General features: G+C 43.6%; 1 protein-coding gene across 1 annotated transcript in view; it reads left to right on the top strand.

The window, feature by feature from the left end:
* The window catches only part of OC90 (otoconin 90), a 33,116-nt gene extending 19,865 nt beyond the window's left edge, over positions 1 to 13,251 (top strand). Inside the window, exons 11-16 of the mRNA XM_069959621.1 lie at positions 1 to 7; positions 1,521 to 1,553; positions 2,845 to 2,934; positions 8,309 to 8,483; positions 9,192 to 9,298; positions 10,386 to 13,251. The exon at positions 1 to 7 is cut by the window's left edge and continues 35 nt beyond it. Of these exons, the coding sequence (XP_069815722.1) occupies positions 1 to 7; positions 1,521 to 1,553; positions 2,845 to 2,934; positions 8,309 to 8,483; positions 9,192 to 9,298; positions 10,386 to 10,708 (735 nt within the window). The 3' untranslated portion in view covers positions 10,709 to 13,251. The remainder of the gene's footprint in view (positions 8 to 1,520; positions 1,554 to 2,844; positions 2,935 to 8,308; positions 8,484 to 9,191; positions 9,299 to 10,385) is intronic.
* The last annotated feature ends 2,245 nt before the right edge of the window (positions 13,252 to 15,496 follow it).

Here is a 15,496-nt window from a genome sequence, read left to right on the forward strand (position 1 = left end):
GCTCAGTGTAAGTCTCATAACCTTCATCCATAGCATGAGTGTGCGTTATTGTGTTGTAAATAAAGCTTGGTGAAACGACCACATGGCGTTCAAAGACAATTCTGGCAGTAAACTGACCCCAAAGATATGTATTTACCCCCTTAAGGAAACAGTGGATTTTGGTCTTGAGGACAGAGACAGTTTTCTTTTTTAGGTTTTAGTTTTTCCTACTCGCTTTTAAGAGCTATAGCGCCTTTATTTATGCATTTACAGGGACAGGGCTTGTTTTTGTTTTTTTGAGGAACAAGTATACCTTGTAATGGCGCCTTTCAATCTACCATAAAATATATAAAATTATTATTTATGGGGTGAAATTGGGGAAAAAAATGCAATAATGGGTTTACAAAATGCACTTTACGGTAAAACTGACATGATGAGGCTGATTTACTAAAGTTTTCCCGTTAGAAAATTAACGTGTTGTTCTCCATTTTCCCTGTTGGTTTGGTGTTCCAACATATTTGCTAAAGGTGTGCAACTTAATTTTTCCAAAAACTTGACAAACCCATTAATTTTTCCAAAAACCTTCCAAGTGGGTGTGTCATGGGTGTATCCCTCAAAGACCGCCTTAACCGCCAGATTTACTATTATCATTCAAAAAATCGTTAGAGCGTTCGGATTTGAACAATAATTGTTTCGTGTAATAGCAGGCAACGATTAAACGACCAACGAGAAATTGTTGATCGTTTTATAGGATCTGGAACTATTTTTATCATTTGATTGTTCGCAAATCGTTCAGTGGAATAAGAAGTCATAGGTGAAACGTATGCAATAGCGACGACCGCAAAAATTATTGTAAATAACGATCATCGTTCCGTGTAATTGGGGGAACGATTTCAGGTCGTTTGCTGTAGCGGTCGTTTAAGATGGTTTATCGTTAGTCGTCAAAAAAATCACTTGGTGTAATAGTGCCCTTACACTTAATCACTGTGATCACGTTGTTTAGGGGTTGAAGGGGTTATCCAGCGCTACAAAAACATGGCCACTTTCCCCCTACTGTTGTCTCCAGTTTGGGCGGGGTTTTGAAACTCAGTTCCATTGAAGTAAATGGAGCTTAGTTGCCAACCACACCTGAACTGGAGACAACAGTAGGGGGAAAAGTGGCCATGTTTTTGTAGCGCTGGATAACCCCTTTAATGACAGATGGTAGTGCCCACTATTGACTGTGAGGACCTGCTATTGAGCGAGCTGAGCTCCTGAACTTATGTGTACGGGTACATTGTGGGTTGTCAAGTCCCAGGCGGCCATGCTGTACCCGAACGTCATAGGACGTCTAAAGGTTAAATATGTTTAAAAGGAAAAGAAAAAGTGCTAAGGACCAAAATACCAAACATAATAGTACAGGCAGTGGTCATGTCACCAAGCTTTATTTATATGAACCTGGAGAACGCCTTTAAGCAATTACCATGTATTCTTGTCATATTAGTATAGTATTTAAATCACCTACAGATAATAATAATTTATAATTTCATGTTGTGTTGCAGTCACACCTCGCCCACCCAACGTAACGCCCACAAGTAAGTGCGAAAATCTGCTCAATAACCAAAAAGACATTGCTGAAAGCGGGATGAATAATGGAGAAAATGATGATGTAGATCGGAGATTATAACTACGATGAGTCCATGCAGCATAGGGTCTCTCTGCTCCAGGGGCGTAACTAGAAATGGCTGGGCCCCATAGCAGAGTTAGGATTGGGCACCCCACCCTGAGTGGCCGAATCAAGCATAGTCATAACCTTTAACATTTATTTGCAAGTTCTCAGCAAGAGTGCTGACAGTTAAAGGGATATATGCAACACCTTGAAGGGCCGCTCAGCCACCAGGTATTGCAGATAAAGATGGCTCAGGAAGCCCAGTGTATTGCAGGAGTGGGCCACAGGCCCTCCTGATGTGGCGGGCCCCGTAGCAGTAGCTAAGGCTGCTATGGTGGTAGTTATGCCCTTCTCTGCTCTTAAAGGGAACCAATCACGCCGAAATTGCCCCCATTGATAAGGAAGCGTGCTGGTACATCACCCAGCATGCTTCCCAAACATTCCCCTGTCCCCTCTGTCCCCTCCTTTATTACCCCGCAATCTTATGTCTACACTACGGAATCCTAGAGGCTCACCCACCGTGAATTCCGCAGCTCGCCTTTGCTCACGCACATCTCCACTGGTCACATAGGCTTCATTCTATGGTTTGGCAGATTCTGCCGTCCCCCAGAAGAATGAGCGGTCTGCCTGACCATAGAATGGAGTCCATGGCACAGGCGGAGAGTGAAGTGTCACAAGTACAAATTCAAGGTCTTTTATTTAGCGTCCAGGCTTCATAAACGCCATCTTACCTGCTGAAACGTTGCTGTTTTGTATGATGGTGGACTCTAAAGAAACACTTTGCATTTGACTATATTCTGCATTCTGCATTCTCTATAAGCCTACTAAACAAGAAGGCGCTTACACGGAACTGGTTCCAGAGTATATACTACTTAATGCTAATTATCCATATATAATTATATAACATGGCTCCTAAATACAACGAACACTACTAACTAAATACTACTCACTCCAGTGTAGACGAAAATGTAGCGTTACATACAGCTATTCATATAAATGTCTTCTATGTAATATTTAGAAGGTTTTAATCTGACAAAGTGGAAGCAACTACTTACTAAGAGCTTTCGGCTGTTGAGCGGAGGAGCAAATTGACAAGGTCCAAATGCTGTATCAGTGCATATATACAATGGACAGGCATCATCCTGACAGAACAATGCTTTTAATGTTTTGAAATTGTTCATGATACAAAAAAAATTAGCATGCACTGTAATTTACAGAATCGGGATTCAAGATAGTGGAAGAGAGTACATTAAGATCTGGGATGTCACCTCTCACTGCTGCAACAGAAGGTGAATCAGTGGAACAAGGTGAGCAGAAAACCTTATTATAATATGCTTCATTGGTAGTTACATTTATAAATGTCTTGAAAAGAAAAAAAGAATATTACTACTATAATACTGCCTCCTATATACAAGCATATGACTACTATAACACTGCTCCTATATACAAGCATATGACTACTATAATACTACTCCCTATATACAAGAATATAACTACTATAACACTGCTCCTATATACAAGATTATAACTACTATAATACTGGTCCTATATACAAGAATATAACTACTATAATACTGCTCCTATATACAAGAATATAACTACTATAATACTGCTCCTATATACAAGAATATAACAACTATAATACTGCTCCTATATACAAGCATATGACTACTATAACACTGCTTCTATATACAAGATTATAACTACTATAATACTGCTCCTATATACAAGAATATAACTACTATAATACTGCTCCTATATACAGGAATATAACTACTATAATACTGCCTCCTACATACAAGCATATAACTACTATAATTCTGCCCCTATATACAAGAATATAACTACTATAATACTGCTCTTATATAAAAGAATAAAACTACTATACCACTGCCCCCTATATACAAGAATATAATTATGTACTATAATACTGCTCCTATATACAAGAATATAACTACTATAATACTGCTCCTATATACAAGAATATACCTACTATAATACTGCCTACTATATACAAGAATATAACTACTATAATACTGCCCCCCTATATACAAGAATATAACTACTATAATACTGCTCCTATATACAAGAATATAACTACTATAACACTGCCTCCTATATACAAGAAGATAACTACTATAATACTGCTCCTATATACAAGAATATAACTGCTATAATACTGCCCCTATATACAAGAATATAACTCCTATAATACTGCTCCTATATACAGGAATATAACTACTATAATACTGCTCCTATATACAGGAATATAACTACTATAATACTGCTCCTATATACAGGAATATAACTACTATAATACTGCTCCTATATACAGGAATATAACTACTATAATCACTAAAGGTTCCAGAGGAGGCTTGTGTGCCTGGACAATTCACATACTTACTGTAACTACGCATGCTGCACTTGAATAAATTAGCAAACTTATTGGTGAGTTCTGGGCTACTTACTGCTCTTGCTGGATCGATCTGCCACATGCACCACCTACTCTTGGAGTGCCATACTTCCATTACCACTTCTCCATTCACGGCAACTTCCGTCTACTATCTGCAGCTGGGGGGGCATCCCTAATAGCTTGCACCGAGCGATTGCCCATGCCGGCTATTTATACATTTACATGTTGTTGTCAAAACACACGGTAGCATTTAAATGGCCCAGCCGCACAACATTGGTGCCATGGAGCGGACCAGCTCTCAGCAAGGGGGGTTAATCACCTCCGTTTTAGCAGTACTTATACTCCATTCCCCTATTTAGGTATGCAGCAGATTCCTAGAAGTCCCTAAAGTGTACGTCTATACATAGATTTGGCACTTGTCTCCTCTGAGTTTCTAACCAGCTGTGCAGAAGGGGCCCGAGGGATCAGTCGGTGTATGCTTCACTACCTAGTGCTCCCCCAGCGCAGGAAAGTCCGGGGCAGATTCCTCAGTGACTGCAGATATCCAGGGGGAGGTGGTAAAGGCAGCGCTCAGCCAAGGTGACTGAAGGACAGGAGGAGATTGTGGTACCCAGAAGGGCCGTCCCCTCCGGAGTCTTATAAATGGCGATAATTAGGCTGCCCAGGAATCTCTCAGAGACTTTGCAGTAATTGGTCCCTAATTGCTATAAAGATATAAACGCTCTAATACCAGATCCAGCAATGAGATGAGACAACGCAGCCAGCGTGAGTCATTACAGGGACCGCCAGAGGTCTCTGAGGTCTATGGGAAGTGACAGAGTATGGCGTGACCTGGCCATACTGGAGTACAGATGAGATACATCACATATTCTCCAGGGATACATTGTATCCACACAATGACAATGACTGGAAACCCAGGATTTTATCAGGTCACAGCGTAGCCCTCAGCCATGGAGCTGCCTCCCATAGGAAAGGATTTGAGCAATATCTAATCTGATAGAATAGAAAAAATATGGCAGAATGATGTAGAAAGCGTATAACAGATAAAGCAATGACCCCCAGAAGGATATTAAGAGGTTAATTAAAATAGTCCAATACCGGGTTATCTTATATGCAGTATATAGTAGTTGTTAGTAAACGCACAAGAGGTTTATAGAAATCATAGTGTCCTAATCCCGCTAAGAGCTATGGGAAAATGTAATATGTGTCAGGGGCGTAACTAGAAATGGAGGGGCCCTATATCAAACATTAGTTATCTCACCTTGTATGATTTAAAAAAAGAAAGCCATAATAACCTAACCTACAATCTTCCCTCTCGGCTCTCCAGCGTCTTTTCTCCTTTACTGTAACCACTTTAATACTGCCCCCTATAACCAAGAATATAACTACTATAATACTGCTCCTATAACCAAGAATATAACTACTATAATCACAAACTGGAGAGAATGGAACGGCTGCACATCCCATCTATGGCCGATACTAATGCCGCTAGGCCTGTATTAAAAATCAACACCAGAGTGTCTGTATATGAATTGATCAAGCCATATTGCCCCGTGTACCACCGCGCAGGTCCTCTGGTCCACACGGGTCCCTACGCTAACTCCACACTGTGTCGGTCAGCGACCGCCAACCCCGCAAAGCGTGCACGTGCAGGGAAGGGAGGCCATGGAACGGCCCTGCAACCCCAATGTCACAGGACCAGACCCAAAAAAGCCCCACCAAAACCCAGCCAGCACCACCGGCGGGGAAGGCTGCCCCCAAACGGCACAAGTATGGATATGGTATTACACTTACCATTGCTGCTCTCACAGAATGGGGAAGACATAGGGTCCAGACATGTGAGCACAGGCATATCCTGCTAATATTGGTCATGTGGGTCTTATAAAGGAGTGCGAGCTGTTCAGAGAGGGAGAACTGTGAAACAGTCTTCCCCATTCTGTGAGAACAGCAATGGTAAGTGTAATACCATATCCATACTTGTGTCGTTTGGGGGCAGCCTTCCCCGCCGGTGGTGCTGGCTGGGTTTTGGTGGGGCTTTTTGGGTTTGGTCCTGTGACATTGGGGTTGCAGGGCCGTTCCATGGCCTCCCTTCCCTGCATCTGCACGCTTTGCGGGGTTGGCGGTCGCTGACCGACACGGTGTGGAGTTAGCGTAGGGACCCGTGTTGACCAGAGGACCTGCGCGGTGGTACACGGGGCAATATGGCTTGATCAATTCATATACAGACACTCTGGTGTTGATTTTTAATATAGGCCTAGCGGCATTAGTATCAGCCATAGATGGGATGTGCAGCCGTTCCATTCTCTCCAGTTCGTGATAACTACTATAATACTGCTCCTATATGCAGGAATATAACTACTATAATACTTCTCCTATATACAAGAATATAACTACTATATTACTGCTCCTATATACAGGAATATAACTACTATAATACGGTTCAGGGAAGAAAGAGAGCGCTGCACCTCACACCTATGGCTGATACTAGTGCCGCTAGGCTAAATAAAAAACACATCAGAATTTTGTGTATGAATTGATCAAGCCATACTGCCCCATGTAACATCGTGCAGGTATCTGATACACATGGGTCCCTACACTAAGTCCACACCGTGCCAGTCAGTGGCTACCAACCCCGCAGGCGTGCACAGTCAGGGAACGGGGGCCATGGGACGGCCCTGCGACCCCCATGCCACAGGACCAGACCCAAAAACACCACACCAGAACCCGGCCAGCACCGCCGGCGGAGGTCGCCCCCAAACAGCACAAGTCTGGATAATGTATTGCGCTCACCATAGTGGACTTAGTGTAGGGACCCATGTGTATCAGATACCGGCACGTGGTACATGGGGCAGTATGGCTTGATCAATTCATACACAAAATTCTGATGTGTTTTTTATTTAGCCTAGCGGCACTAGTATCAGCCATAGGTGTGAGGTGCAGCACTCTGTTTCTTCCCTGAACCACATTTTGTTTCTCTCTTTTCTCCGTGTATTGCACTCCTCCTGGTGAGACCCACATGACCGCAATTAGCAGGAGACACCTGAGTGCACATGGTTTTAATCCCTCCTGTCTTTTCCCATTCTGTCTGCAGCAGCCATGGTGAGCGCAATACCTCATCCAGACTTGTGCTGTTTGGGGGCGACCTTCTCCGCCGGCGGTGCTGGCCGGGTTCTGGTGTGGTGTTTTTTGGTCTGGTCCTGTGGCATGGGGGTCGCAGGGCCGTCCCATGGCCCCCGTTCCCTGGCTGTGCACGCCTGCGGGGTTGGTGGCCACTGACTGGCACGGTGTGGACTTAGTGTAGGGACCCATGTGTATCAGATACCTGCACAATGGTACATGGGGCAGTATGGCTTGATCAATTCATACACAAAATTCTGATGTGTTTTTTTATTTAGCCTAGGGGCACTATTATCAGCCATAGGTGTGAGGTGGAGGTGCAGCGCTTTTTCTTCCCTGAACCGCATAACTACTATAATACTGCTCCGATATACAGGAATATAACTACTATAATACTGCTCCTATATACAGGAATATAACTACTATAATACTGCTCCTATATACAGGAATATAACTACTATAATACTGCTCCTATATACAAGAATATAACTACTATAATACTGCTCCTATATACAAGAATATAACTACTATAATACTGCTCCTATATACAGGAATATAACTACTATAATACTGCTCCTATATACAGGAATATAACTACTATAATACTGCTCCTATATACAAGAATATAACTACTATAATACTGCCCCCTATATACAAGAATATACTACTATAATACTGCCCCTATATACAGGAATATAACTACTATAATACTGCTCCTATATACAGGGATATAACTACTATAATACTGCTCCTATATACAAGAATATAACTACTATAATACTGCTCCTATATACAAGAATATAACTACTATAATACTGCTCCTATATACAAGAATATAACTACTATAATACTGCTCCTATATACAGGAATATAACTACTATAATACTGCCCCCTATATACAAGAATATACTACTATAATACTGCCCCTATATACAGGAATATAACTACTATAATACTGCTCCTATATACAGGGATATAACTACTATAATACTGCTCCTATATACAAGAATATAACTACTATAATACTGCTCCCAATATACAAGAATATAACTACTATAATACTGCTCCCTATATAGAAGAACATACATCTTAAGCAGCCGTGATAAGTCCATATTTTGTCTAATTTTAGTGCATTATTTTTTCCCTTCAAGTCTGTGATCGATTTCACTTTCAACGTGTAAAAGAAGATGGAAGTGTGAAGAGCGACTTACCTCTGCTGGGGGAGATGCTGTACTGCCTGACAGGCCGCTGCCCAGAGGAGTTTGAGGCCTATGGCTGCTACTGTGGACAAGAGGGGACTGGGAACCCCAAAGATGTACTGGACAGGTATGACACGTCGGCAGACATTGATACTGTAGTTATTACAGCAGTGTTCTCCAGTCTCCAGTTTGGGGTTTCATTAAAGTGAATGGAGCTTAACTGCAAACCGCACCTGAGCTGGAGACAAGAGCGGTGCTGTCTCTGGAAGAAAGTGGCCATGTTTTTCTAACACTGAATAACTCCTTTAAGTGATCAGTCCATGGGAGGAAACCCCCAGAAAATGCTCTGTACTATGTACTTGGATTCCCTCCAAGCTGATGTGAAGGACCAATCAACAATTACAGAAATCTTTAGATGCCGTTATTGCTGGACAAGGGGGTCATATCGGATACAGAAAGCAGGGGTTCACATACTTTTGACACTCACATTAAGAATATGATACTGGATTATTTTCATCAATGAGTAAATAACCAAGTCTTATATTTTTGACTTGTGTTGGATTTGATTCTTGGCAGTCGGCTGACTTTGAACTCTGTTCCATTCCGTGCCGCTTTGGGTGTCTGGAAAAGCTGGATCCAGTTCTGGTAAACTGGGAGAAGTTTCCCAGGATTGGATCCAGCTTTTGCAGGTGCCTAGAGCGGCACAGAGTTCAAAGGCAACCAGCTGACAAGCCGACCGCCGAGCCTAGCAAAGTGTTTCAGTAAATGTTCTTATCCCCACACATAATGTAGATTGTGCCACCTAACACCAGTCCTGCTCTGTCTCTGCCATCAGCTGCTGTTTCTCCCACCACTGCTGTATAGAGCACCTGAAGAAAGTAGGCTGCGCACCGGACAGAAACGTCAGGTCAGAGGTCGTGTGCATTGACCGCAAACCCACATGTAAGAAAGCCAATCTCTCTAAATATTCACCATTTACACTTTGGTCCATGAAAACCAATTTCAGGCTATACATTTCTGCATGTGTTCTCCAGACTGGACTTATGAGTGTCTGACTTTTAGACTCTCTTTACAATATTAGTTCCTTTCATTGAGGGGGTTGGCCAATTTAAAGGTGCACTCCATCTCCAGTCTTCCAGTACTTAGCAGCTGCTGTATGTCCTGCAGGAAGTGGTGTGTTCTCTCCAGTCTGACACAGTGCTCTCAGCTGCCACCTCTGTCCATGTCAGGAACTGTCCAGAGCAGGAGAGGATTTCTATGGGGATTTGCTGCTGCTCTGGACAGTTTCTGACATGGTGGCAGCAGAGAGAACTGTGTCAGACTGGAGAAAATACACCACTTCCTGCAGGACATACAGCAGCTGATACATACTGGAAGACTGGAGATTTTTAAAGGTAATCTGTAAGCACTTGCACCCGACAAGAGTTGCTGACAGTGTTATATAGGTAACAGGTTCTATGATAGATGTAATGTCATGTAAAAACTACCCTTTATTGATGAACTATGTTTATGGAATAATTTGGGGGGCAGGGCACTTGTTCCCCAAATGGAGAGCACTGAGCAGGGAGGGAGAGGTGTGCCAGTGCTTCTAACTGCCTCCTCCCTGCTTGGTGCAGTGGGACAGAGAGACACTACTACTCCTCCCATCATCTGCTCATAGTATGAGTTCATCATTAAAGGGTAGCTTTTAGATTACATTACATCTCCCATAGACTTCAATACAGTCCATAGACTTTTACATATACTGCACCGCCTGCTGGACACTCCATAGGAATTACACCTGATTCGTGACATCACGTTTTTTGAGAGAATTTGAACACTCCATGATCTACTAAATTAAGAGAAATAGGCCTATATGTGCATTAGGAATTTGTCTAACTTTCCATAATAAATAACATATTAAAAAATACTTTGGGCCGAACTTCTCCTTTAAATAAAAAAAATTTTACAAATCTATAATTTTGTGATTTGAAGAGATCATCTGCCTATAATAACTTCTGCTCTTGTGTATCTGCTCTCTGTGACACAGGTGTGGGATGGAGCATTTGTGACAAGCTGGTGTGCGCCTGCGACAAGGCGGCTGCTGAATGCATGGCGGCAGCACCATTTAACATCACCATGAGATCACAGACCAGGAGGCAGTGCCAAGGGGCCCCAGTGCTGTGCAGGAACAGTGGCGGCATGGCCAAACCAGAAAGGGCTATGGGGGCACAGTCCGACAGCTCCAGCTCCAGCTCCGAGGAGAGCAGCGAGGAACAAAGTCCTATGAGGGATATAGTGAGAGCCGAGGACTCCGGGTCACTGGTGCCAAGAGGAGGAAGAAGGACACGCTCTGTAGTTAGGGGGAACTAGATCAGGAAATGTAACGTACACGTTCGTAGTAATAATAATATTAAAGGGGGATCCCACCATCATGTATCATCATAGAGACAAGGTAGAAGAGAACATTAGTGGGGTTCTGTAGACGGGCCAATTTTTGTAGAGCACTCAAGGCCCTTCAATGTTGATCAAAGATTTCCATTATGACATTCACCACTTGATGGCGCTCTGCTGGGCTGTGCCAAAGGTCCCAGGAGCAGAACACAGCCTCATCAATTTCACAGCCCCATAGTCATTGGTGCTTTGGTCCCAGCTGATATACTCCTAATGTTGTCATCTAACACAACGGTGCACAACCTACCGCCATCCAGCTGTTGCAGAACTATGATTCCTAACTTGCCTGGATAGACAAAAGGTGTCCAGGCAAGATGGCAATTGTAGATTTCCCACGACTGGACGATCGCAAGTTCTGCATGCTAGTTCTAATAGGTCACTCTTACGTGGAAAGTCCTGTGAAAGTGAAAAAAGGGAGTAAGGCAGGGGGTGCAGGAAAAGAATAACGTATTCTTACCCGTCCCTGTAGTGCTGCTCCCTGGTCCCTTTAACAGTCACCGACCACCTGCAGCTCTCTCAACTGCAACGTCATTACCGGGTGACCGACTACCGCCTCTGCCAATCAGTGACTAGGGCACCGTCGTAGTCACTGACTGGCTGATTGGGCAATCACTCAGCTGGGAGGTGACATGGCAGCTGGGAACGTGTCGTACCTGGATTCCAGACTAAAATGACATCTGGTGGCCATCAGCGAGACTAACGAATAGAGCTACCAATATCGGTAAAAATACTTTTTTATTTTCCTGCACCCCCTTGCCCTCCTTTTTTTCAATTTCACAGGAATTCTCCTTAAAGCGATGTACCAGTAGAAGCAATAAATATTTTCATAGGACCTGATAGGTACTACCGTGCTGATTCTGAGAGTGCCGTCCATTTTTCAATCCGTTTTCTATATATGCTAATGAAGTAGTTTGGTGCACTGGAGGCCCCTGAAATGTATTCCCACCCCAGACCAGGCCGCTGAACTGTATTCCCACCCCAGACCAGGCCCCTGAACTGTATTCCCACCCCAGACCAGGCCCCTGAACTGTATTCCCACCCCAGACCAGGCCCCTGAACTGTATTCCCACCCCAGACCAGGCCGCTGAACTGTATTCCCACCCCAGACCAGGCCCCTGAACTGTATTCCCACCCCAGACCAGGCCCCTGAACTGTATTCCCACCCCAGACCAGGCCGCTGAACTGTATTCCCACCCCAGACCAGGCCCCTGAAAATATATTCCCACCCCAGACCAGGCCCCTGAACTGTATTCCCACCCCAGACCAGGCCCCTGAAAATATATTCCCACCCCAGACCAGGCCCCTGAAAATATATTCCCACCCCAGACCAGGCCCCTAAAACACATCCACATCTCAGGCCAGGCCCCTTAAATAAATGAAGGCCCATAAAATGTATTAAAATCCTAGACTAGACCCATAAAATTAATCAATCAGTCTCCAGACCGCTCCCGTAAAAACGGTGACATTACAGATCAGGTCCTGACCAGACCCCCAGACTAGATGCCTGAACTTAAATCAGCACTCTAACCAAAACAAACTTTTTACATGCCAGAGTGTTCAGGCTGCGACGAGTTGTGAGAACGAGTCGGGAGAAGTCCATGCTCAGCTCCTTCTCCTCTGGCTATGTCACATGAGGAGATGGATGCAAGCCAATGCGGAACATCATCCCCACCATCCCCAATCACTCAGGGTCTGAACATTCAAAGGCTGACTGATAAAAACCTTTGAGATGCAGACAAAAGAAAACCAAAAAATGAGCATTACCTTTTGGGTCGCCATCACTCCCAGGTCTCGGTGCTGGCTGCTGTCAGGATCTTCTGCTCTGGGTCCAGTCAATAAATCTGCTAAATGCATCAGAAACACTGGTCTAGTCCAGTACATGTATGATGGCAGCTCTGCAGGATACAGGCAGCTGTGGATGTGACCCCCCCAGTTGACTGTCATCGATTTGAGGAATAAAGTGATCGTACTCTTATGGCTAAATCCGCAGGCGGCCTATAATCTGCCTGTACACTATACGGCAGGGGTGTGTTGCCTTATCATAGCGATTGTGCCATGTATACTGTGTACAGACCTTATGTTATATCACAGAGGATACTATGGAGGGAGCAGTAATGGGTCTTATACTGTATGGGATCAGCTCTGTAACCCACATGACTGTACTGAAACCCAACACCATAACAAGGAATAAAACTGATCACCTGGATAGAGAAAACTCAAGTCTTGTCTTCCTCTCAGATGCGAGACATGAGGGGGCGTCATACGTCACGCTCGCCCCATCTCAGAGATGACAGACACTGCAGGGTCCGGGAGGGCCTGCGGGATGTTTATATGAGGGGTGAATATTAATGCAGGTAACACAGGTGACCCCGCCAGGTGTCAGGAAGCACACTGCGGTATAATTGATACCAGTCACATCTTCTGATCACTACCAATCATGTGACGCTGGTTTTGCTATGTGAATTGCTGGTCTTGTTTCCGTCCAGACGGTCATGTGATATAAAGCGTGAGAAGCAATCCTAACGTGGGTCTCATGAATAAAGATGACAAAACACAGAACTGCTCAGATGTACTTCTTGTGTTTTATATTGAGATGTCTTATCCAGGTTCTTTGCTGCGCCTGTGAGTGACACAGATACTTTACTATGGGATTAAAGGAATTTAAAGGGAATGTGTCACCTAAATTTTCTTTTATTGATTAGTCAGATACTAAAACTTTTAAAACGTTTATTCTAATGTTTTTATTTTCTGACTAATTTTTTTATTTTACTATTTGTACATTGTTATGGGGGCGGCCATATTGCCTGGGCTGTTCTTAACAGCATTTAGTGACATGCTTTACAGCAAGACTCATGGACATAGACGACAGTGGGCAGACTCTGTCCCCTTGAGATGAATGTGAAACATTACTGAGCGCGCTCTGTGACCTGTGCAGAGGTCATTCCACAGGGAGCTGCTATTGTCCCCTCTATCTACTGGTGTCACATGACGCTGCAATGCTGTACAGATCACTTTACAGCAGCCTCCTCTTATCACCACAGACACAACAGGAAGTCTCAGCTTAGTTTTAGCCGCAGTGGTGAGAATGAGAACTGCAAGATCTCAGGATAACTGTTTAACATAAAAACCTTATCTAAACAATAAGTCATTTTCTGATGACACATTCCCTTTATCCTTGACACAGCACTGCAGTTTCTTTAGCACCCGATCTGATGTGCAGGATTTAAAAGGGAACATCAGAAGAGGTTTTGTCTTTCAAATCAACTGGTGTAAGAAAGCAGGTTTCAGAAAGTTATGCAGATTTGTAATTTATTATTATTATTTAAAAAATGTCTTCCACTACTTATGAGCTGCTGTATGTCCTGCAGGAAGTGATGTTTTCTTTCCAGTCTGACACAGTGCTCTCTGCTGCCACCTCTGTCCATGTCAGGAACTGTCCAGAGCAGTAGAGGTTTTCTATGGGGATTTGCTACTGCTCTGGACAGTTCCTGACATGGACAGCAGGGGCAGCAGAGAGCACTGTGTCAGACTGGAAAGAATACACCACTTCCTGCAGGACATACAGCAACTCATAAGTAGTGAAAGACGTTTTTTAAATAAATTACAAAATCTACATAACTGAAACCTGCTGATTTGAAGAAAAAACAAAACAAAAAACAACATTTTCTCTGGAGTACCACTTTTAATAAATGGGGTCAGCTGCTGTTCCCTGTTCAGCCACATGGCTGGAAACGCTACTGAGCCACAGTGCTGAACTAGTGTTGTGGCCCCTTCTTTCCCAACAACAGTGGGGGCCCCTGAGATCAGACTATCCCATACCACATGAGGGTACATGCATATGAGGGCAAATGGTCACTTTACCTCCGGCAGGTGAATGGAGTCCTAAAGATAAATTCCTTTTAGTCCAATATCTGATCTGACCAGTAAACCTGGTGGGAAGAAGGCTGTGCAGTAAATGAAGACACATGAAGGAGCAGACGTCTACATTGTTTCATCGCTTTAATGCAGGATACACAGTGAATTCATGTCATGACTGTCGTATTCTAGAAAACATAGAGACTCTTATAAAAGCAGCACAGCAACTCCAAGAACTCAACAACATCGTCTAACATCGATCTTACAACATTTCGTCTCGACCGAATGTTCAGCTACAAAAATAACAGCATTAAGAAATGTATTCTCAGACTTAAAGAAGAACTCAACCCAAAGCCTCAAGATCTTTAGGAGTTCCACCTTCGAGGCCTGTTCTGCAGGCAATGCAAAAACATCTTATCCGTATTGCCTGGAACAGTGGCGCTCCACCCTCCTGCCACCTGGAAGCCTAGGAAGTATGGCTGTGGGTCAAGTTAGTGGGGAGATCCCTTATTCAGGAGGAGAATCTCAAAGTTTTCCCAGCAGGACATCAAAGTCCTTCTACCCAAATGATAAAAGTTCAATCTCGGCACTCACCATAATGCGTCATAATCTTTATTGTAGACAAAAAGTACATCACAAAATACAAACGGCAACAGGACGTTTCGGTGTCAAGCCTTCCTCAATGCCGAAACATCCTGTTACTGTTGTATTTTGTGATGGACTTTTTTCTACAATAAAAATTATGACGCATTATGGTGAGTGCCGAGAATGAATTTTTATATCATCGTTGGATTTTTTTCTTACTGCGAGCACCACCCTAGACACAGAAGTGCCGTCTAAAAGACTTTTTTT

The sequence above is a fragment of the Dendropsophus ebraccatus genome, chromosome 2 (assembly GCF_027789765.1).
Source record: "Dendropsophus ebraccatus isolate aDenEbr1 chromosome 2, aDenEbr1.pat, whole genome shotgun sequence".
NCBI lineage: Eukaryota > Metazoa > Chordata > Amphibia > Anura > Hylidae > Dendropsophus > Dendropsophus ebraccatus.